Source organism: Trachypithecus francoisi, unplaced genomic scaffold, assembly GCF_009764315.1.
Source record: "Trachypithecus francoisi isolate TF-2019V2 unplaced genomic scaffold, Tfra_2.0 Lachesis_group2, whole genome shotgun sequence".
Taxonomy (NCBI): Eukaryota; Metazoa; Chordata; class Mammalia; order Primates; family Cercopithecidae; genus Trachypithecus; species Trachypithecus francoisi.
The window spans coordinates 52,041,765-52,067,340 of record NW_022681465.1 but is presented as its reverse complement, the minus strand read 5'-3'; the positions used below and the strand labels follow the sequence as shown (position 1 = coordinate 52,067,340).

Sequence of the window (25,576 nt, the reverse complement as noted above, 5' to 3'; positions counted from 1 at the left end):
CAGGGATATAGAGAGTAGAAAGCAGCCTCACATGTGCTATGAAATGGTAACACTTCTAAGTCTTTTACATATAATATCTCCTATAATGATTATAATTTTACCATTCCACTGGAAGAAATGAGGCACTCTAAGAGATTAAGCTACCCAGATTTGGCAGTACTATCCATAAAAGAACAAATAAAGCCTGAGAGATATTATAGAGGAAACAGACGAGGAGACAGGAAAGACTATATTCAGGGGCAGGCAAAAGAAACAGGACACTAAACAGGAACAGACATTTTTACAACCAAGTGACAGAGAATAGGTGCCACTGAGGCCAATGGGGAAAATATCAAGAAGTAATGGATTGTTGTTCATGTTGAATGCTCCAGAGAAAACTAACTAGATTAATCATCTTCAAACTATTGAATTTTGCTTCCAAATGGATAACTTCTGAGAGGCAAAAGCTGAAAATTACTTCATTTCTGATATATTGATATTCTGTAGGCTGTTAAATTGAACAAATCTCAAAGATGAGGCATTTTATGAGAACTACACCTCATGTTTGCCTAAATTAGAATCCAAAGAATTAAGTATCATTAGGAATACGTTTTAAATTTCTTCAGATAGAAAAAATCTCCAGCAAAGATGACCCAACAGATGTTGAATGAACCCCTTAACAGGACTAAGTCATACAGGTAAATTAATTCCACAGATTGCTCTCAAAAGCAATCTGAATCTCAGGGCTGATGTTGGTGTGCCAGCAACACACGTTCCTGGTGGGTCATAATGTTTAATGAGATGCATGGGAACCTCTGAACGGGATGAATATTCAAGTGATCTTCAGGGAAATCCTGAATTAGAATGAGCTCCAATAATTTAATTGAAAGGTCACATAGGTGAGTGACTATTATAAAATCTGTAATATAATGGAAGTATTGTACTCACACAAGTGGCAGTTAAGAACTTTAGGTCAAGGGCTTATCTCATTTTTAGACTCATAATAAGATAATACTCTTTACTTTTAGAAAATGTCAACATTTCTGTAAGGAAAAATTACTATATTACTTAAGAGAAAATATTTGCATTTTTTCTATTAACTATATCCAAAGAGAGGCAACATTTTAAGTAAGGAAGGTATATATCACATCTGTAGAAACATTTTTTTAAAAAAATTTGGAATACTATATGCTTTTGCCAATCCTTAGAAGCGATCAACGATTCTCACGGGTACTGATTCTATTATTAGAAAACAGCTTTTGATTTATCTATTTGTCCCACAGGGGTCTCCACTTTTGTTGTTTTGTACTTGTATTACTTTTATTCTTAAAAAGCTAGTGAAAGCAAAACTTCAAATACAACTTCACCTAAGTGAAGAATGTTTACAACATTTATTGGTCATTTAGTGAACAAACTTAACCAACATAATAAGAATTAATTTAATTTTTTCATTAGAAAGTTGTTGTCAGTTTCCAAGCAAAAACTATGCATTTATAGTTAGTCAAATTTACTTTCATATACTTTAGGGAATAATGTCCACTGTATATCCCTCAAAACTAAAAACATAGGACACAGCCAATTTTAAAATTAAAATATTTTGAGCATTGTCTACTCTGATTATAATTAGCACAGATATTATTTACTTTTCTTCTCATCAAATGTAGATTAAAAATAAAACTGAATTTCTGCCATCAAGATAATTAACATTTTAATAATATAGTTCCATGGCATTGATATCCAGCCTTTTCTTTATTTAAATAAAAATTTATTTCACTTTTTAAAAATTATAAAGTTTTCATGCCTATCAAATGCCCATTCTTAGGCACTATCCAATTATTTTCCATATCTAGGTATACGTACAACTTGTCCATCCCTTCTCTGCTTGAGTTCCAATTAACTCGGATATTCAGCAGGCTCCTTATGACTGTGATGTCAGTATCCTTCGAAGTCTTCCGCTCTATCCACTTTGAAGTAATGTATTAGTGATCTCAAAATAGTTCTTAAAATTTTCTTTCAATTATGCCCACTTATAAGCATAAGTTAATTGGCCCAAGGCCAATATTTAAAAAAAAAAAAAGCCCACATGACCTAAAAACGAAATGCTGCTTTTGTATAATTTTTAAATATAATGTTTCCTGTAAGCAGCCTTGATAACTAAAATAGTAACTTTTTTTTTTTTTTTCTTTTTGAGATAGAGTCTTGCTCTGTTGCCCAGACTGGAGTGCTCTGTTGCCCAGAGCTGTGATGCAATCACAGCTCACCACAGCTTTGATCTCCCAGGCACAAGCAATCCTCCAGCTTCAGCCTCCCAAGTAGCTAGGACTGCAGGCACATGCCACCATGCCCCGCAGAATTATTATTTTTCTTTTTTTTTTTTGTAGAGATAGGGTCTCACCTTGTTGCCCAGGCTAGTCTCAAAATCCTGGGCCCAAGTGATCCTTCTACCTAGGCCTCCAAAAGTGTTGGGATTACAGCTGTTAGCTACCATGCCAGGCTAAAATAAATAGTAACTTTCTAATTATATATATATATATATGCTTGTACCTATATATGTTCCACTTTTCTGTGTGGGTTTTAGACACCCCCAAAATACATTAAATAAACTAGAAACATTTAAATAACAAATAAAAATAATGATGGACAGTCATGTGATAAGAAGCCAGAAAAACCAGAAAAACAATGAAGCCAGATGTGTCATTGTGAAAGACTCTGTATCTCTATGACAGAAGTGATACGAAATGTGCAATAGCCAAAATATTTAAAATCATGTAAATAACCTGTGTCCACTTGAAAATCTTGACTCTTTCATGACAGACGGTGAACAGAAAGGCTATTCTCAACTCATATCAATAATGAGGTAGAAAAGTTGGCAGTGCAGTAGAAATACATGAATTTATTGAGTATCCAGTTCACTGGTAAATAAAATGAAATAAATTCTGTAAAAATGTTTTCTTGACATATCTTTCACAGCAATCTACTGGCATTTTCTGTTCCATCCATTAAGTTACTAAACATGATGATTTCCCAGGGGTCATTTCTATACCACACTGAGACACTTGGCTCTTGTTACCTGAATCTGGAAAGAGCTTAGACTTGTTTCAAAGCACATTCTAATTCACCCTTTATCATTATCCTCTTTAAAGAAAATTTTCAAAGTATAAAAAGTATATTCACTTAACAACAAGTTTTACAGGTTAAAATTAGCATTAAAACAAAAATTTAAATAGTAATAGTTTAAAAGTTCATGTGTTCAAAATAACAAAATTAAAATTTGGCTTCCAAATTGCCAAAATGAATTTGGACAAATCATTGTTTTTATCGACTACAGTAAATATTTGCTGTTCATTCAAAACAGATAATCCATAATGAGTTGATTTTATCTGCTAATAACTGATAATACTGAAATGAAAATAAAGTAAGGTTTAATTTTATGTTTTATGTTTTATTTATTTATTTATTTATTTGAGAGGGAGTCTCGCTCTGTCGCCCGGGCTGGAGTGCAGTGGCCGGATCTCAGCTCACTGCAAGCTCCGCCTCCCGGGTTTACGCCATTCTCCTGCCTCAGCCTCCCCAGTAGCTGGGACTACAGGCGCCCGTCACCTCACCCGGCTAGCTTTTTTTTTGTATTTTTTAGTAGAGACGGGGTTTCACCGTGTTAGCCAGGATGGTCTCGAACTCCTGACCTCGTGATCCGCCCGTCTCGGCCTCCCAAAGGGCTGGGATTACAGGCTTGAGCCACCGCACCCGGCTAATTTTATGTTTTAGAATGCTATGTTACTCTAACTAAACTGACTGGATTAAATAAGTGCATTTTAGTTTTTTTGTAATCTCATGCTTTGTATATTTTATTGCTTTTATAAATAAATAAATCTAGAATTAAAGTTGGACAAACTGTATAACATCAAGTAATTATAAAACTATGTTAAAATATTTAAGAATAAATTTGTGAATATAACTTTTGCTTCTTTAAAATAAAAAGGAATGACCTTATAATGTGCTTAAAATATTGCTTATCTGTTTTTCCTCTCTCCAGAATTAAAAAAAAAAAAATACATATAAACATATATAAGTTTAAAGTAATATAAATTATAGTTGCTGCCTAAATTTTTACCCATAACTCACTTCTGAAATCGAAGTTAGCTCCATCCTTACCGAACTGTATTGGCTGAGGTTTTGAAAATATCTGTAGGCTTTATGTATGGTATCTATCCTTTTTCATTGAATAGACTGATTTCATCATTATATTTTATAATCACTTTTTAATCCAGAAATGCAAAATATGAGGGCTGCAAAAGTAAATATTCCACCACCCTTGTGAATATTTCATTACACAATATGTTTATTTACTTAAAAATATTTTGGCAGAGCCAACCTAATTTATTGCACATTTATTTAGTACATCTACTGTTGCTATTATAGTAAGTTGAATGGTGCTCCGCCCTCTCCCCCACCACCAAAATATATTCATGTCCAAATCCCTGGAACATGTGAATATTACATTACCTGAAAAAGTCTCATTACAGATGTACTTATTTTAAGGACTTCTATGGTTTAGATATGGTTTGTTTGGCCATGCCAAGTCTCATGTTAAAATTTATTTCCAGTGTTGAGGTGGGACCTGGTGGAAGGTGTCTGGGATGTGGAAGCAGATCCATCATAAATGGCTTGGTGTGCAGGAGTGAGTCCTCACTATTCATATCTGGGATAACTGCTTGTTGAAAAGAGACTAGCACCTCCTCCTGTCTCTCTTCTCCTTTCTCTCCCTGTAATGTCTGCTCCCCTCTGCCTGTCACCATAAATGGAAGCAGTCTGAGGCTCTTACCAAATGCAGATGCCAGCACTATGCTTCTTGTACAACCTTCAGAACTATGAGCCAAATAAACCTCTTAATGAATTACCCAGCCTTAGGTATTTCTTTACAGCAACACAAATGAACTAAGGAAAGGATCTTGAGATGTGATCATCCTAGATTACCCAGATGGGCCCTAAATCCAATAACAAGTGTCCTTCTAAGAAACAGGAGAAAAGACACAGACAAAAGTGGAGAAGGTGATGTGAAGACGGAGGCAGAAATTGCAGTGAAGAGGTCACAAGTCAATGAAGTCAAGGGATGCCCACAGCCAACACAAACTAAAAGAGACAAGGAAAAATTCTCGTCTAGAACCCTCAGAGAGAGCATGGCCTGGATTATGCCTTGACTTCAGAGTTCTAGCCTCCAGAACTGTGAGAATTAAATGAGTGTTGTTTTAAGCCACAGAGGTTGTAGAAATTTGTTAGCGCAGTCTCAGGAAACTAATACAGCTGTAGACAGTCAAAGTGACTAGAAGATGATATAAATCAGAAAATGTGACTGACATGACTGTAATTTGCACAGATCCAAAAGGGTATGGTGTCTACATAAGGATCCTACAACATAGTTTCCATATTTTGTGTAATTGAAACTACTGTGCTCTTTTGATTACGCTCTCTCTCTCTCTTCCTCTCTCTCTCTCTCCACCCCCACTTTGCTCTCTCTCTCTCTGTTGCTGTATGATCCCAAAGAGCAAGATGTTATTTTTATGGGTATTTATCTATTGATACTGCACAGGTATTGATCCCTGATTCTGTCTTCAGCATTGCTGGAAATGCAATGGAAGGAAGAGCCCAGTTGAGAATGAGTTCCTATTACAGGTGAGGAAACCATTCCAATCGCATCCAGTACATAATGAAGGAATTCAAATTCCTGTAGGGATAGAAATGACTGCTTCTCCAACCTCTGTTCTATTCCTTCTTTCATACTCACAGAAGTATGATTTACTTGGGAGAAATTAGTGGAGATTCTGGGATCTCACAGAGAACGGACTCCTTCCCAGTCATTTCTCAGTTACCTACCACAGAAAAACATTCCTAACAGATACACAAGTGAGAACTGCAAAGTGAGAAATCAACGTGGGTTACAGGAAACAGAAGATCTAAGACAAGAGGTGTGTAAAAGGCTGGATACGTTGCAGAGATCTGAAAGGGAAAGGAAAGCGCACTCTAGATAGACAAGCCTCGATCAAAGCTTTGGGGTGAGAATAAGCACAACATGTGTGACCTGGAATAGAGGAGACTGTCCTGCCTCCTAGAGAGAAGAAGCATGGATGTGATAGGATATTAAAACCAGGCACAGGTTTCATGGAGGGGAAGGAAAGAATGCCTTAAGGGACTAGTTTTTATTGGTTCTGTCATTTCCAGAATAAGAATACAACTAAGTGTGAATTAATAGTTTTAACTCTTAACCTACCGCTACCCTCCAAAGTGTCCGAGAACACTAGAGTCATTTGGTGAAACAAATAAAGAAGACAAAAAAAAAAAAAATCACAGTTTGAAAATTCAAGTTACTTAAAAATATGCTAATCTTCCTCTTCTAACAGCTCTATAAATTCTCAGAAATTTTAAAAGTACTACAACTTGCTTGAGCATTCTGGCTACAGAATATCAGGCTGGTGATTATCATTCTGTAGGAACTTAACATTGATCAGTGTTTTCAGTGTTTTTTTGACGATCTTATAAATAAGACTTAGTATAACTAACTCATTGTGTTAAGATAGACAAAGATGCAGAATACTAAAATGTTTCTGGAAAAAATAAATCCCTAACCATTCTGTTTATAATTTGTCTTATTTTAGTTTTGTTTTACTTAGTAGCTGAGTACTTGCACAATTCCTCCCAACACATTTAAACACTAAATTATGAAATGCAATAGTTTCAAAGGTCCTCAGTCTTAAGTATTCCTTTAAAGAACATCTCAAGCTTTGGTAAAAACCATTGACTAATCTGTATAGTGGTTTTAATTCTTTGTTTTTATTATTGAGAAATGTACAGCTCATTCTTTTTCAAGAGTTTCTAGCAAAGCTTTAAAAGCAACCAATAATGTTGTAACATTTTAAAAACTGGATTAAAACCCTAGATATTTTTATTTAGATTTACGTCTAGAGAAAGAAAAAACAGGCAAGTAGATATGAATCATACTTAAATCTTGTTGAATTCTAGCAGTTGAAGATCTGCTTCAAATAAATATATTTTCTCAAAAAAAGGTATCTCACAAGAACACTATACCCAGGTATGTTTTATTTTATTTTTAAATATGTTACTTAAAGGTTTAAAAAATTCTCTCTATGTAATCTTGAAAATAAATTACTTGAAGATGTCTGTGAGCTTAATGAGACATGAATAACAATGCAATAATGAGGTAGTTATTGTATAAAGAAATTGCAGGTCCTTTCCTAATTCCTTGTGGACCTCAAACTTAGGAAGCCAAGTGGATGTGCAGGCTTGCCCCTTCCCCCTGCATAACCAGTGCTGTCCTCTTATCCACCACCTCCCTTAACCTCTCTGACTCTTTTACCCATACCCAGCATTAGATGATGGTGGTTATCATATTTGAGATGTCTTAAAATCACTGCTGTGGTTTCCTGCCAGTGATTACTAACAATGGCTAAATCGTTGCCATTGTTACAACACCACACTGAAAGAATTACTAAGCAAAAGTAATTTTCTTCTACTGCAGCAAAAGCAGAAAAACAAAGATCAATGTAATGGATTTTTTCTGCCAAGGAATTTAAATAATACAATTGTCCCTCAGTATTTGTGGGGGATGGATTCCAGGAACCCTCAGGGAGATAAAAATCCTCAGATGTTCAAGTATCTTATATAAAATGGCATAACATTTGCATATAACCTATGTATATCTCCCCCCACACTTTACATCATCTCTAGGTTACTTCTAACACCTAATATAATGTAAATAGTTGTTTACATTTTTTATTGCTTCCTATTTATATTTTTTCCTATTTATATTTTGTATTATTATTGTTTCCTATTTATATTTTGTATTATTTTATTGTCTTTTGTGTTCAAATATTTTCAATATATGGTTGCTTGAATCCCTAGATGGGAAACCCACGGACAAGGAGAGCTGCCTGTAATTTACAGCATCTTTAATATTCTTATCAAATTATTGGGATTCTCCTTTTATTTATTTCATCTATGTGCAAATATATCTATCATCATCCCTCTCTTTGTATCATCCTATAAGGAAAAACTAAGTGTGATTTTTTTTTTTTTTTAGAGATGGAGTCTTGCTATGTCACCTAAGCTGGAGTACAGTGGTGCAATCTCAGCTCACTGCAACCTTCACCTCCCAGGTTCAAGCAATTCTCCTGCCTCAGCCTCTGGAGTAACTGGAACTACAGACACATGCTGCCACACCTGGCCATTTTTTTGTGTTTTAGTAGAGACGGGGTTTCCCTGTGTTGCCCAGGCTGGTCACGAACTCCTTGAGCTCACGTAATCCGCCCACCCTGGGCTCCCAAAGTGCTAGGATTATAGGCATGAGCCACCACACCTGGCCCTATCTGTGTTCTTGAGTTAATAATGCAATAAAGTCAGCATAAAATCTGTATGGCTTAATTTATTCATTAATTTGATCACACAACAAATATTTATGAAGCATCTACTATGTATCAAACACTTGTTCTAGAAGGAGGGGATTCAGTTGTGAACAAATATAGACAAAAAATATGCCAGCCCTTAGGAGTTTATATTTAGCCTGGACAGAAATAAATAAGTTACATAAGTAAGATGGGCAGATACTTTAAAAACAACATTAATAATATTAAAAATATGCAGGCAAAAGACTGACAAAGTGGAGAAGTGTGAACTTTTTAGAGATAAAGGAAGGCCTCTCTAAGAACGCACCTTCATGTGAAGACATGAAGGATGTGACTGAGTAGTCATGCAGACACAGGCAAGAGAAGTCCTTCAGGTAACCCACCTGTGAGTGCCAAGCCCTGCCTATAAGAACAATGTGTCCAGGGTTTATGTCTCATCAGGGCCAGATGAGAGGTACTAGAGGACCTGGGCCAAAGAGTGATGGGTGCTCACAGCCTTGTAAAAGAATCAAGCTGCCAGCTCCTTTGAGAAGAGACTGAAGAGGGGCCTAGAGTACCAGCAAATCCATGAGTGAGAAGATTCTGCCTTGGACTGTCTGATTAGAGTTTGGATATATTTTTAAAATGAAGCTAAAAAGACCTCGTGGACTAAATGTAGAGAGGGTGTCATCAAAATAGACCTTAACGATTTTGGCTTAAGCCATTGACACGAAAATGAAGCCTGTAAGAGGAGCCAGATTAAGGCAGAATATGTATTTTTAACGCAAGTATGTAAAATGGATGAAGGCAGTCAGGGAGATTTTCATTTCCTATTTTATTCTTTTCCACAATGTTTATGTGATTCATAAACTGCTGTAGTGATCAGAGAGGCATTTAAAATAAATAAAGTTTTGCACATATTATAATGTATATTTTTATAATATATGCATAACAAAAAGTTGAATAACTCTATATAACTTTTACAATTACAAGAAATACATGACATTTAAAACTCTTTATAAATGAATAAAAAGGCTGTTTGCTGCTGTAAGATAAGCACCAGTTTTTCCAGAGAAGCTTAACTTGAATCCTGATTCTGTTACTTGCTTATTATATAACTTTGTACATATTTCTTCATACACTTTAACATTTAGTGTTCTCCTCTTTAAATTATATATATGCAGTATTTGTTAATTGCGAAAATTAAGCAAAATACATAGAGGCGTCTGCATATTGACTAAATTAAAAAATCATAATCAAAATTACAATATTAATATGGCAAACAGCAAAGAGAATAATGAAAGTAAAAACAGTAGCTTAGATTTCCTGTGCAGTCCCTATTACAGGATGAGCAACATTGTGATGAGCTCTTTACATGTATTGTTGAGTGCGATCTTTACAGCAAACCTCTAAGGTGGGTGCCCTTATTGTCCCATTTTACAGAGGAGGAAAAGTTAACTTGTAGAAAGAAAATACTTCATAGACAGTAGACAGCTATGTGTCAGAAGGCAAAAGCCCCTGAAGGTGCAGACCTGAAGGCCCATGGCGTTTTATCCTATCCATCCTATCCAGAAAGTTGAATGTCTTCCCTGAGCCAGGAAATCTCCATAATAGTAAGTAAACACCTCTTCATACTCTTATAAGATTTAACATTGGAGTAAATCCAAGGACAGCCAAAAAAAATTATTCAGGCAAATGGAGATGCTCTTAAAGATGAATCCAGCTAATGCAGGGAGGACTAGAAATTAAAGAAACCTCTAAGTCTAAGTCTGCACAGATAGAGGCCAACATTAATTATGATTAAACATTGGAAATAATGTTCAATCTATTTTCTCTGACACACATTCTTTGGTAAATAAAATAGTTTGTGTTTATATTTTTTCTGGTTCTCTGTGATAGTTACATTTTACATGTCAATTTGACTAGGATATGGTGCCCAACTTCTTGGTCCAATACTAATATAGATATTGCTGTGAACATATTTTGTCAATGTGATTAACATCTACAATCGGTTGACTTTAAGTAAAAAAGATGACCCTTGCTAATAGAGTTGGGTCTCATCCAGTGAGCTGAAAGCTTTAAGAGCAAAAACTGATTTCCCTGAGAAGAGGAGCCTCAAGAGTCTAACACAGAAATCCTCCCTGAATTTCCAGCTTCTTTGCCCTACACATGTTAGACTTGCCAGCACTCACAACTACATAAGCCAATTCCTTAAAATAAATCTACTTACCCATGTATCTATTACACACACACACGCGCGCACACACACACACACATGCACACACACACACACACACACATACACACACATCCTTTTGGTCCTGTTTCTCTGGAGAACTGTATAACCCTGAGAGATAAACTCTCTTTTCCTTTTTAAATCATTTTCCATTTATATAATTTTATTCCCGTTAATAATGGTATCTTTATTACTTTTTTAACTTTGATGCTTTTCCAGTGCTTGGTGTTACTTTGGGTTTAATTTCTGGCTTGTCTTCTAGCATTCTAAAGGTCAACAGCACAAAATCTAAGTATTAATAATTCAAAATGAAAAGAAAATTATGAAATTTCAAAAGACATTTAATCAAAATTTAATTTACACCTCTAGGACTATCTTTCAACATCATAATACAAGTTTTAAAAAGTTGAATTTTTAATGCTGCAGCAACATATAAACAAATATTAAGTCACTTTTTTCTCAAGTTTAAAAATTTGACTAAATTTGAATGGTTATTCTCTATTTTAAAGATAAAATTATTGTGTTTTGGCTGTATGTCATTTTTATATCGAATAAGATAATATCAACCTAACATAACTAATGACAGTATTTAATACTCTTAGGAATGTTCTAGACAATGCAGTTTAACAATTTTGTCAGTTTTTAAAATGTGAGAGAGAAGGATTATATTAAGCAGTTCCTCAGAAATAAGGCTGAGTAAATTTAGTTGTTCCTATAGAAACCAATCATTAAAGTTTAAAAAGAAAAGATTGGGGGTGGAGGCGGAGTGAGGTTGCTGAATAGAAGCTTCCACCAATTGTCCTCCCTGCAAGAACACCAAATCAACTATCCACACAACAAAGCAAACATCATAAGAACCAAAAATCAGCTTAGGTAGCAGCTCAGCCACAGTTGGGCAGAGCACCAAGCAGGCTCCTGAGAGCCCGATTCCAGGCCGTGGCTCTTGGACAGTGTTTCTTGACCTGTAATGGACCAGAGGGGAGACTGGTGCCCTGAAGGGAGAGTCCTAGGCCTGACAGCACTCACCACAAGTTGACGACTGAAGGGCCCTGGGGCCTCGAATGAACATTGGCTATAGCCAGGCAGTACTCACTGTGAGCCTGGGGCAGTGGTGGCCATGGGGAGAGAGTCCGCTGGTTGTGGAAAGGGGAGGAAAGAGTGGGAAGGACTTTGTCTTGTGCCTTCTGTGCCAGCTCAGCCACAGCAGAAGAGAGTACCTCAGGACCAGGAGGGAATTTGCCACCCTGAAGCAAAGGACACAAGCCTGGCTGGCTTTGTCACCTGCTGATTGTAGAGCCCTAAGGCCTTTAGCAAACACAGGAGGTAGCCAGACAGTATGGTTACTGTGGGCCTTGGGTGAGATCCAGTGCTGTGCTGGCTTCAGGTCTGACTCAGTGCTATCCCAGTGTTGGTGGCCACAGAGGTGCTTGCGTCACCCCTACTCCAGCTCCAGGCATCTCAGAACAGAGAGAGAGACTCCTTTTGTTTGGGAGAAAGTAGGGGAAGAGATCCTGAGAATTCTTCTGCATAGTATCCAAGACCATACGAGTGATTAATGAGGGAAATTTTGGAAACTACACAAATACATGAAAATTAAACAAAATGCTCCTGAATGACTAGTGAATCAATGAAGAAATTTAGAAGGAAATTTAAAAAATTCTTGAGACAAATGATAATGGCAAGTAGGTCTATGAAAAGGTGCTCAGTAGCGTTGATCATCAGAGAAATGCAAATCAAAATTACAATATATAGGCAATATTATTATAAATGACAGTGAGGATGTGGAGGAAAGGCAACCCTTGTATTATACACTGTTGGTGGGAATGTATATTAGTACAAGCACTATGGAAAACAATTTGGAGTTTCCTCAAAAAACTAAAACAGAACTACTAGATGATCCACAAATCCCACTACTACGTATACACCCAAAAGAAAGGAAATCAGTGTATCGAAGAGACAGCTGTATTCCCATGTTTACTGCAGCACAATTCACAATAGCCAAGATTTGTAAGCAAACTAAGTGTCCATCTACAGATGAATGGATTTTTAAAGTGTGGTACATATGGACAATGGAGTACTATTCAGTCATAAAAAAAGAATGAGATCCTGTCATTTGCAATAACATGGATGGAACTGGAGATCATTACGTTAAATGAGATAAGCCAGGTACAGAAAGATAAACTTTGCATATTCTCACTTATTTACAGGAGCACTTATTTACAGAGATAAGAGAGTAGAATGATGGTTACCAGAGGCTAAAAAGGGTAGTACAGGGGGCAGGGGGTTGGGGAGTGCGGATGGTTTATGAGTATAAAAATATAGGTAGATAGAATGAATAAGATCTAGAGTTGAATAGCACAACAGGGTAACTGCAGTCAACAATAATTTACTGCACATTTAAAAATAACTAAAAGAGTATAATTGGGTCATTTCTAACACATAGGGAAAATGCTTGAGAAGATGGATATCTCACTTTCTGTGATGGGATTATTACTAATTGTATGCCTGCATAAAAATATCTCATATTTCCTATGAACATATACATCTACTATGAACCCATGAAAATTAAAACTTAAAAGAATTAAAAGATCAGTTCAGTACAGATCAGTTCAGTACAGATAGTGCACATCCAGTTTTGGCACACTTGAAAATGTTTATATAGAACAAGATAAAATAAAGGCTATGGTGAAGCTGGGATTTTAAAAGTTACAATGCCTGACAATGCACATATGAATATATATTTTAGTATTATTGAGATATACATCAAATTTAGTTCTCAATAACCAGATTTTCAGGGTCTCATAGTTTTTATAAAATAGGACGAAAAACATAGCAATGTATAGAAAAATAACCACGAAGGTAGTTAAAGTGACAAAAGAGATGTTATAACCATCATTTCCTATTGGCTTCGTTGATTGGTGACCTAGTGTGCATTTCTCTGATTCTGTTCTTAAGGAGTACTCTCATTTTTGTTCATGTACCCACATCTTAGTCACATAGCTCACAATCTTCAAAGAAAGCTAAAATAAATCTCATACTCCATGGGACAACCTTGATTGGCTGACTTTTTCAAGATAAACAGAAGGGATCTAAGTCTGTCCAGTCAGAGTGATCTCAGGACTCCTGCCTTGAAAGCATTTTTATGCCCTCTCTGGTCGTGTATAAGGATGCATATGGCCACAGTAGCTGTTGGCAGACATATTACAGCCATGGAGAAACCAGTGTTACTACTAAGATAAATTTTCTGCCACAGAAGATAGAACAGAAATATTGGAAAAGAAGAGCAGAAACCAGACTTTTAGTAATATCATTGAGCCAACTGTTCTCAACTCTGTGTGAGTTATCATTTAATCTAGATTTAATCTATATTAAACTGACTTTTCTGTTACCTAGAACGAAGGAATCAGTTCACAATACATAATAACTGTTTTTGAATATATGTATTGCTAGATATTAACATATGTAACTGAAAATATAACGGTTTTAAGGCGGTACCATGAGAGATTTAAATTTTACATAACAATAAGATTTTATTATTTTAAGTGTTTATGCTAACTCTGATTTTACAGTTTGGGGGAAAGATGATGGATTATACAACTACATTCATAGATATGTATGTCAAGATGTAAAGATACTATTTTTCACTCCTGTGATAGTTTAATTCTTCAACTTGTCCAAAGAGAAAGATGTGTATACAATTTTCCAAAGTCCCTACTGGCACCATGATCCTGTTCTACAACAAAGTTTATTTTAGTAAAAATATGAAAAAACACATCCATATAACAGGAACTTAAATTACAATTCTTTGTCTCACAGGTAAACATCACTATCACACACCTATCAAGAAGGAAGTTTAATTTTGTTTTAAAAAAGGAAATGTAAGCACTATTTGTTCTTTCCACTAATGTCTTAGTAAACCGACCAAAGTCACATCTTTAGAAGCAGTGATTTTTTCCCCCTGTTCCTCTAAGAATCTACAAATATTTACTTCTATCTGATTTTAAATATTGTAGCATTTTTTTGGTTTTTATATATTAGGTTTTAATATTTGAGCCTGATTAGAGTATATTTATGAACAAGAATATACTCAATAAAACAATTAGTAAAGTTGCTCCAGGCACTAGAGGGAAAATATGCATTTATTTATAAAACAGGAGATAAATTTGTAGCAAATGTAAGGCAAACAAAAATGAGAATGTGAAGTTCTATTTCAGTCCACAAGGAAATAAAATACTAAAATCAGAATGCACAAGCAACTCTTGTTCATTAGAAAATAATGTGATAAAATATTATTTATTTTCAAAATGCATGAGTTATAGAATAAATTGAGCATAGTCAGCCATGCCAAATTAAACTTCACAAGAAAACGAGAAAGAAATCTAAAAGATATCCGTAGCACAGTTAAGAAAATAAAAACTTCACCATAAACAGAAATGATGTTTTTGTGGAACTAAAATTAAATATTTCAAAAGTTAGAGAAAATATCTAATCACTCTGTATCCTGTGTGTATATACGAAATACATATTTGTTTTATGAATGACTTTTAACTTGCTAATATAAAACCACAGCTTCAACTCTTTACTACTGCTAGCCCATATTCTATTATTAACCTTTGTATATGAAAAGAGTATTGTTCTTAGGTGTACTTCTTCAATGTCAAAGCTAGTAATTTAAATGATTAAAATGTTAAAAATTCAAAGGAACTGGTGAAGGTATGAATGCATTGGTATGCCAAATCACCATTTTCTTCATCTCTGTGAACATCACAGAGTTCATAACAAATATTTTATCAGCTATTATGTCCAGTGATCTCTATCATCACTACCAGTTGGAATGAACTGATAAGACGTCATATACACAGCTTTACATTGAAGTAAATTACAATAATTTTAACTTCATAAATATATGAAGAACACTATGGCTTTTGTATTTTTATGTTTTAATATGATTGTCAAAAGGATTATCTTTTTGATATCCTACCGTGTGAGGTGCCATCTCATTATGGTTTTCACTGGACTTTCACTCAGTGATGTTGAGCACCTTATCAAACCTCTATTGCCATTCTCATGTCTTCTTTGGAGAAATGTCTATTCAGATTCTTTGCCCATTTTTTAACTGGTTTATTTTTCTATTTGCAATGGACTCATATGAGTTCTCTATATATTTTGGATATTAATCCCTTACCAGATATATGGCAAATATCTTCTCACAATCTGCAGGCTGTCATTTTATTATCTTGATTGTGTCCTTTGTTGTGCAGAAAATTTTTAGACTGATGTGGTCCCACTTGTTTATTTTTGCTTTTGCTACCTGAGCTTTTGCTGTGACATCCAAAAAATCATAGTCAAGGGGCTATTCCTCTATATTTTTTTCTTCTAGGAATTTTATGGTTTCAGAGCTTATATTTAAGTTTTCAATCTGTTTTGAGTTCATTTTTATAAGTTATATAAGACAAGGGTCCAGGAAATCTTTGAACACTCTTTGTGAGAATGTAATCTGGTGCAGCCATTATGGAAAATAGTATGGAAGTTCCTCAAAAAAATTAAAAATCTAATTACTATATGACCTAGCAATCCCTCTTCTGGGTATACACCCAGATGAAATAATATCATACAGATATCTGCACTCCCATGTTCACAGATATCTGCACTCCCACGTTCACTGCAGCATTATTTATAGGAACCAACTTTTAAACAATCTGAGTGTCCATTGATTAATAAATAGATAAGGAACTTATATAATAGAATATTATTAAGCCTTATAAAAGAAGGTGATTCTGCCATTTGTGACAATGTGGATGAATCTGGAGGAATTATGCCAAGTTTAAAAAGCCAGACACAAAAAGAAGAATGCTGAATGATCTCACTTATATATGAAATCTAAAAAAAATAAAATTTGAATACATAGAAATAGAGTAGAATAGTGGTTACTGGGGATGGGGATAAAGAATGGGGGAAATGTAAGTCAAACGGTACAAAGTTGTTATGTAGGATGAATGAGCCTAGAGATCTAATACACAATATGAGTACAATGACAATAATATTGTATTACATAATAGAAATTTGCTGAGAGAGTAGATTGTCAGTGCTCTAACCACACGCACGAAGGTAACAACATGAGGTGATGGATATGTAAATTTTTCTGACTATAGTAATCATTTTACTATATATGTATTTAACACATCACATTTTATATCTTAAATTTATACAAAAAAAGAACAAAATATTTTTACCATTTACATATATCTGAAAATTCCCTTTTTAATGTTTTCATTATTATATGAGTTAATCTAATATTAACAGCTACTTTTATAGAAATCCAAACTCAGTTCCACTTGTAGTATTAAAAAACTGCCAAAGTAATTAAAAAACTCCCCTTAGGCAAGAGAAGAGGGAAAAAATAAAATGCAAGCTTTTTATTTGAGGTGATATGAACAAAACAATAAGTTATGGTTTTAATTCGTTTTAACCACAGACTTACTGTGTAGCTACAAGATCTCTACTGTGTCATTTTCTAAGTGATTTTGGTCCCACCCACTAATTTTCAATTCCCAGCCCTGTTTTAAATGATTTCCTTGAGGAATGGATGAATGATTTCCTTGTGATAAATGAATGATATTTCTAAATATCTAAAATTATAGCTAGTAAGACCAAATAAATTAAAAGCAATGAGGAAATTGTGAGAATAAACTTGATTTGCTACACTTTATAGTTAAATTATATTTTATATAGTTTATTTTTAGCAGCCAATATTCAAATTTGTATGTCTTATTTTTTTCCAAAGGAGATAGAAAAAAGTATTGTTATAGTCAGTTTACGAAGTGTCTATTGAAAAACTTAAATAAAAGCTGGCCGGGCGCGGTGGCTCAAGCCTGTAATCCCAGCACTTTGGGAGGCCGAGACGGGTGGATCATGAGGTCAGGAGATCGAGACCATGCTGGCTAACACAGTGAAACCCCGTCTCTACTAAAAAATACAAAAAACTAGCCGGGCGAGGTGGCGGGCGCCTGTAATCCCAGCTACTCAGGAGGCTGAGGCAGGAGAATGGCATGAACCTGGGAGGCGGAGTTTGCAGTGAGCTGAGATTCGGCCACTGCGCTCCAGCCTGGGCGACAGAGCCAGACTCCGTCTCAAAAAATAAAAATAAAAATAAAAAAAAATAAAAGCTAAATGAAAATTGGATTTGTGCAACATAAGGAAAGCAATCACTGACAACTTTGTTTCAAGGTATTATTTGATTTTACCTTTCAAAAATACATGTCATATGTTCAGGTGAATGTTGTTAATTTCAAAGTTGTAATTTTATCTGTATTTCATACCCCCTCACATTCTTAATATTTGCAAATCTTTGTTTTTAAAGGCATATATATTAGACCAAAGGCAGATAAATATAGCAGCACAGTTCAGAGACTATAAAATAATAGTTGATGTTGCAATCCCATAAGCAGATTCAGAAGGAAGTTTCAAGAAAGTAGTTTCCAAAAATTATTTGTGCAATAGCAATATAATTAGATTAAATATATCACTTCTAAAAGTGATGCATTTTGGGGTGCAGTTTCTGCTTTAACAATGTGACTCCCATTAATTTGTAATTATATCTTAAAATATAACTCAGATTGAAGAAATTTCTCTATAGTTCATTGATGTGTTTTTATACTCAATAAAACAAGATGCTTAAATATCTGAATGTAAGATTCAAGTAGGATAAATAAAAAGAAGCTTCTGGTAGCTAAAGAAGCAGGTATTAAGTGAATCTGCCCTCATAACTCAGATGTTACAAAATATGGTCTTTTAGGCTAATATATTCCACCAGAACATTCAGAACTGAAAGTGATTAACAAGCCAATGCTTCACAATCAATAAGGGGATGCATGCCTACTATTACAAATGCAGATATTATGTATTCTGCATCCCCTCTACGAGTCAACATTTTAAAACATTGATTAAGCACTTGCTATTTGCAAGGCAATTTAGAAGTTCAAATAAAAGAATGTGAGTACATATGAAGAAGTAACCAAAGACAGAATGTGATTGTCTAAAGTATAAGAATATTTTCATTCTGAAATTTATTTTATTAAATATAATCTGAGTTACATGGAAACAAAGTGGAGGGATCAATTATCTGTTTTAATGAGGCAGTCTTTCAATAATTCAAAATATAAGGCAAATCAATTGTATTCCATTGTAAAGAATCCATATTATTTTTTAGCATTATAACACAAATAAAACAATAATGTCTCCCTAATTTTCCCGTTTATTTTTTGTCTTCCTGATGTTTTTCATTCTATATGTTATTGAAGATAAATATCTATTATTTACTTTTAAAATAGTTATAAACAATGAGAATATATCATAACTATTGAATTATAATTAACCCAACTCTGTGTGCCTATGTGATTAAAACAACCTAGATTTGTCATATAATATCAATACACTAAAAATGTTTACTAAATAGTATGAGTGGTAATATCCACTAGGAACTTACATTTTTAGATAAGTCATGTATAGATTTGTTCAAAAAATTATCATTTTAAAATTCAAAATTCATACATTAACAACTATTAATCAGGATGCTGTGACTTTTTGGCAGGAAAAAAACCCTTTTTATTTTATTATTTATTCTATTACTTTGAGAAGTGGCTTATCTCCAATTAGAAAAATAAATATTTAATTTATAAAATTAACATATATATTTGAAGGAGACACTGTCCAACCTGGAAGAGTATGAACCTGGTAACGATATTATATGGGGACATGTGAAAGCTGAATTAACATACATTTTTTCTGGCAAACAAAAGATTTCATTTCACTGATAACTGAAACAAAATGGAGAAATAATGGGAAAGAGAGATAAGTTAAAAGAGGACAATAAAAATAAATCTGAGCTTGGAAAATATCATTCTGCATCAATTCTGTTGGTGAAAGGAGATGAGAGTGAAAACAGAATATTAATGTTGTAATAAATATATTATGAATAAGCCATAAATTAAAGATACATATTTGTTATATATGATTACTGAAAAATATAAGTGAACAGGATAATAACTATTCCTTTAAAAAAATAAGTGTTGAAAAATTCAGGTCAAGAGATACTAAAATGAACTCAAAAATTTCAATCCAATTTTCATAATTATTCATATTCCTTATGAAATCAATTATTTGCAAATCTGATAATACTTTGCCAAATGTTTTAATATACTCTTTTTATTATACAGCTTGATAAAATTAAAAGGAAAACATTTGTTTCCCATTGTCTGGTTTTTATACAAAAGGAGTGTCTGCTTTACTAAATGACATATTTTCTCAATGTTAGTATAATCCATATGTGAAATTATGTAGCTAAATATTCCTTAAGAGCACATTTGTTCTATTTTAAAAGTCTATGCTAAAATCACAACAAAAACATCTGTTCATATCTAGAAATGAAAGTATTTTTAAAACATAATTTAAATTCTATGATGTGCATATCACTCTGGAGGAAGATGAGTATTTTGAAGAAAAAATGTTCAGTTGCATTTCACAAAAAGATCTTAGTCAGCAGAGAAGTTATGAAAATAGATTTAGAATAAGAAAAGTACACAAATAGCTATATTATACTTAAATATAGCTTACACTGGGTTACAATTCATTTTCTTTATACAAAATAATAATTTTACAATAGCATCAACACTGCTTGGCAAGCGACTTAGTAAGGTGTGGGTAGCAGACAGGAGAAATGAAAACGAATTGGGCTAGAAAATGATGGCTGCTGTCAAAGATTGACACCCAAAGAGAAAGTCCAATTAAAGTTAAGAAATACGGACAGAGGAAGTCCTAGCCAGAGAAGTCTAACATCTAGAATCTAAAAGGAACTTAAACCAACAAGCAAAAACAACCCCAGTAAAACATGGGCAAAGGACACGGACAGACACTTTTGAAAAGAAGACATACAAGAAACCAACAAGCATATGAAAAAAATGCTCATCACTTAACAGAGAAATGCATTTCTAGAAACCACAGCGAGATAACATCTCACACCAGTCAGATATTATTAAAAAATCAAAAAACAACAGATGCTGGCAAAGCTGTGGAGAAAAGAGAACACTTACTTACTGTTGGTAGGAACATAAACTAGTTCAGCCACTATAGAAGGTAGTTCGGAGATTTCCCAAAGAACTTAAAGCAGAGCTACCATAAGATCCAGCAATCCCATTACTGGGTATGTACTCAAAGGAAGACAGATCATTATACCAAAAAGACACATGCACTAAAGTTCATTGCTGCACTATTCACAATAGCAAAAACATGGAATCAAATTAGGTGCTAATGGTGGATTGGATAAAGAAAATGTAATACATATAAATTACAGAATACTATACAGTCATGTAAAAGTATGAAACTATGTTCTTCTCAGCAACATGGATGGAGCTGGAGGCCATGATTAAAAAATTAATACAGTATCAGAAATCTAAATACCACATATTCTCACTTATGAGTGGGAGCTAAACATTGAGCACACAAGGATATAAACCTGGGAACAATAGACTCTGCAGACTACTAGAGAGTGGAGGAGAGGAAGGGGGTGTAGGTTGAAAAACTACCTATTGGATACTATCCTCCCTACCCGGAAGCAATATACCCATGTAACCAACCTGCACATGTGCCTCCTGTAACTAAAGTGATAATAATAATAACAACAACAACAACAACAATAAAGAAATCCAGTGTGTATTTTATACTTACATTAAATTTCAATTTGGAATAGTGGAGTGTTCAATAGCTCATGTAGCTAGTGACTACCCTATTGGACAACACAGACCTGGAGTTTTTCTGGAAGAGGACTCAAGAAACAGTTAACAGGGGTTGCCTCTCAGGAAGAAAACTAAGAGACTAGGGGTATAAAGAGAGAGCAACGTTACTCTTAACCACAAACACTTCTGTCTTGCTTGAATTATGTGTCAAGTATATGGATTGTCTATATAGAAAATATACGCCACAATAGACAGATACACAGACAGAGTCTTTGGGCAACACTAACAACAGCAAAGCTTCAAAGTCAGGGCAAACAAAGCAGAAACTAGGCGGAGGAAACTCAAAAACAGATGAGTTTGCTATTGAGTCATGTGATTAGGTTGGTCCTAAAACAGGCTACAGAATACTGCCTAGAGTGGGAGAAATACGATAGGAGTTCCTATCCAAATCAGGTTATAGACTATCTAACAATATTATGAAAATGAAACATCAATTGAGAGTTTGTCTGAATCTCTGATTCCATTTCAAAGGCAGTTATAGTTATAATGAATATCATGCAACATGACATTTATATATATCCTTGGAATTTATCCAAGAAATGTAAGATATTTATTTTGTTTTCTTCCACTGAAACTTTGATCTTTTGCATTTACTCCTACAGGTAAAATCCTTGTACAGTTTTGCACGGAGATAGAAGTCATGAAGCCATGCTAGTTGAAATAAGTCAGGTCTATGAATTGAACTGACCCTATCTTGTATCTGAGTTCCAGTAACTGGGCTACTTTCCCCCCTTCCATATAAGAAAGCACCATTCTGACCATTAATTTCAGGAGCCCCTTCCTGCTTTTGTCTCTCAGGCCTAACTCCTTTTCTCAGTTACTAAAAGGAATCCATCTAATGTTGAGGTCTTCTCTCTTCAGTACAACCACTAACTAACTGCCTGCATCTCAGAGACTGACTCTATTTTTTTCCGATGTTGTTGGTATGTTAGTCTGGTCTTTTATTAATTAATCAAGTGAGCTTTTTCTTCCCATTTTATTCTTATAATTGTGTCTGGTTTTTAGTCTCTCTGGCATTTCTCTGACCTGTCTCACTGTCCTGGAACCATGTTGAAAGTACCATGCCATCTCTACCATTTGCATTCTTCATTGCACATGGTTCAGGCCACAGCCTGTGTTTGATAAATACTAATTAGCTAGATAAGGAACTAAGTCATGATGTCAAGTTGCAGGATTATTAAACTATAATTGTATAAATTACATTTTTAAAATAAAATGAATGAGGCAGACATAGTTTCTACCCTTAAACCTAGTGAATAGGATGTCTGATGCCAGTTATATATGTGACAGTGCTGTATTCTCTCATGAAAGGTATTTCTCAAAGTTTATTTTACCATTTTCCTCCTTTTTAATTTTATCATTCTACTCATTGTATTATTTTCCTGTATTTTTCTCAGTGTTCTCATTTTCTAATTTTCCTTATTGTTTAATGTCAATCTGCTATTGTGTATTGTATTTTCCTCTGTATTAGTGTATTTCAAGACTTTTCTCCTTTTATTCAAAACTCTTAACCAACATCATTTAGTCTGGCACAGCATAGTGAGCTCAGCAAATATAAAAGTAAATAAATAAACAAACAAACCTGTGCCAGTTTTCTGGTTGAAATCTGAGAAAATATTATTCAAAAGGTTGACTCTCTATTATTAAAGACATGACATTAAATAAGAAACATCTTTATAACATAGGAACTTTACCTGCTGAAGTTGGTTCTTCTTCATCTGATGCTGTAAAAGGAAAAGGTGAAATGAGGATGGGGTAGAAGTGAAGGGAGGGAGAAGTGGGGAGAGAGAAAGAGAAAAAGAGATATTGAGATTGAACATAAATATATTTCACATTTCCAAACACTAACTACAAGTCCCTGACTTGTACTTTTGTGTATACATTAGAAAATTGTCATTATTTGATAACAGATTAATGAGTATTCACATTAAATCAAAATATATATACTCCTATACTTTAAAATATCTATTAATATTTATTAGAAAAAAAAATTGAATTGTCTGAATTTGATTTTCCTTTGCAAACAAGATTAACCTTAGTTAATTTGAGTGTAAATTATTATAAATATTATTGCTGAAAAATATGAATTGTATATAACATAGAGCTAGCCCACCATCAATTTTCTATTTGGCAAAGAGAAATTAAAAGTCATGGTTGACAGTCAAAAATCGTGTTCCATGAGATAGAAGTTATAAGAAAGGAAGAATTAAACTTCAGAGTGACTCAAAATCACTTTGGACTTTTCTTAAACATGAAGATTCCAGTTCTCTCTCTCGCTCTGTGTGTGTGTGTGTGTTGTGTGTGTGTGTGTGTGTCATATACCACACACTTCAAAATGTAGTAGTGATGATTCTGTGGTAAGAACACAGGAACCTGCATTTTAAACAGTGATCCCAGGTGGTTCTGACTTATGTTCTGCAGCCCACACATGGATACACACAGACATTATAAAACAGAAGGCCACAATATGAAAATACAATTTTATCCTTGGGTGGTGGTTACCAACCCTGTAAGTATATTAGAATCCCAAATTCTGGGCTCCACATAGAACCAATTAAGTTAGAATCTTTACATGGTATTAACTTGTAGCCAGGATTGTGGTATTACTAGCCAATATCAATATAAGGTAACATTAACTGTAACTCATAAACGTGTGAATCATGTTGATTCCTGCTTTAAGAAGTAGGAAGGTTTGAGAGCAGCAAGACTCCAAGGGCAATAACCTACTGCCCTGTGTATGTGGAGGATGGAGCATAGCAAGTACAAGAGTGAAAAAAAAGTTTGTCTGAAGCAGCTTCACAATTTTGCCTAGAATCCATCTATTCACTTTTATACTTCAACACACACTCTGTGAGGAAGTATTTCTGCTCTGTGCAGAAGTACAGTTTACCCAGAATATTACCGTTGAATTATATGACACAAGCCAGTACTATTTCACTTGATTCATGAAGTTTTAAAATAAAAATTTACTCAGCTGAATTGCTTATAAAGGAACTTTGTTCTTCCCAGTGGATTCGTTAATCAAGGTATCACTGTGGAGCCAGGGAGTGGTCTCCACTCTTTTCCGTTAAGGTTACATTTGCGCAGAGTACACATTAGACAAGCTGACTTTGTGTCCTGACAGTATTTTCCTCTCACACTGTTTGGCTCGCCTCCTTGGCACATAAAGAAATGGAGAGAGCAAACACAGTTGGCATGCATGGCGCGGAGAACATAAATATTTTAAAAGCTGTTTGCCACTTTATCATGTCCAAAATATATCATAACATGCTCAAAGAGGGGAAAAAATGGTAGCTTCCAGGAATTCCCTTTTAGGAAAATACCACAGGGGCTTGTAGAAGTGCTGACTTAGATGAGTTATTGTTAACAAAAATCTAGAGATGCAAAAGAAAAAAATAATCCTTACACTTATGGCTGGTCACTGTATCTGTGTGAACTCATTTAATGGACAAAACAACCAATGAGATTAAAATATTTCTCATTTGATAAAGGAAAGTACAGAGGTTCAGAGTGACTGAACAATCTGTGTGAGTTCAATTTGAATTTGAGCTCATGTCAGTGTGACTTTAAAACTGAACTCCTTCTGCTATGCCTTATTGTCTCACAAAGTGCTGATTCCGTTTCTACTTAAAGATAAAAACCAGATGACAGACAGCGTATTGAAATTCACTAGGTATTATTTAAAGTGTTGGATCATGGGAGGGTTATGCTCCTAATAATGTTATCTGGACTTAAGCATAAAACTGGGGGAGAAAATAAAGAAAAATTGATACAGAGGCTGAGGAGAGAAATCCTTTCAAGAAATGGAGTTCTTCTTTGGAAGCTTCTCCATTTCCCTTATAATCCAGGGACAGACCGGCAGCTGAGATCCTGACTGGTTATACAAAGCACCCTAAAGAAGTGATGTCTAAGGAAGGAAGATTAGAAGTTGCTAAGATTTTACTCTTCCATTTTGTAACAATAAGGAGGAAATGTTAGGAATGAACTAGCAAGTACAGAAATGAAGACAATTCCAAATTTAGTAAGAGTCATAGTAATCAGAACCTTTGAAAAGCAAATCCCACAGGGCAAACTGTGTACCAGTCTACACTTGAATTTGCAATACCTGAAAGTATCTCTGTTACAAATTAACACAATTACAGCCAGCAAATACACAACTTTGCAAAGATTTCTCTTTC

At 34.5% G+C, this 25,576-nt stretch overlaps 1 protein-coding gene across 2 annotated transcripts in view; it reads right to left on the bottom strand.

Annotated features, from left to right (window-relative positions):
• Positions 1-25,576, bottom strand: part of EDIL3 (EGF like repeats and discoidin domains 3) — a 459,624-nt gene that overhangs the window by 269,734 nt on the left and 164,314 nt on the right. Inside the window, exon 3 of one of the 2 annotated variants that reach the window (XM_033179202.1) lies at positions 23,093-23,122. The exons of the other annotated variant lie outside the window; for it this stretch is intronic. Coding sequence (XP_033035093.1) covers positions 23,093-23,122 — 30 coding nt within the window. The remainder of the gene's footprint in view (positions 1-23,092; positions 23,123-25,576) is intronic. 2 annotated transcript variants of the gene reach the window in all.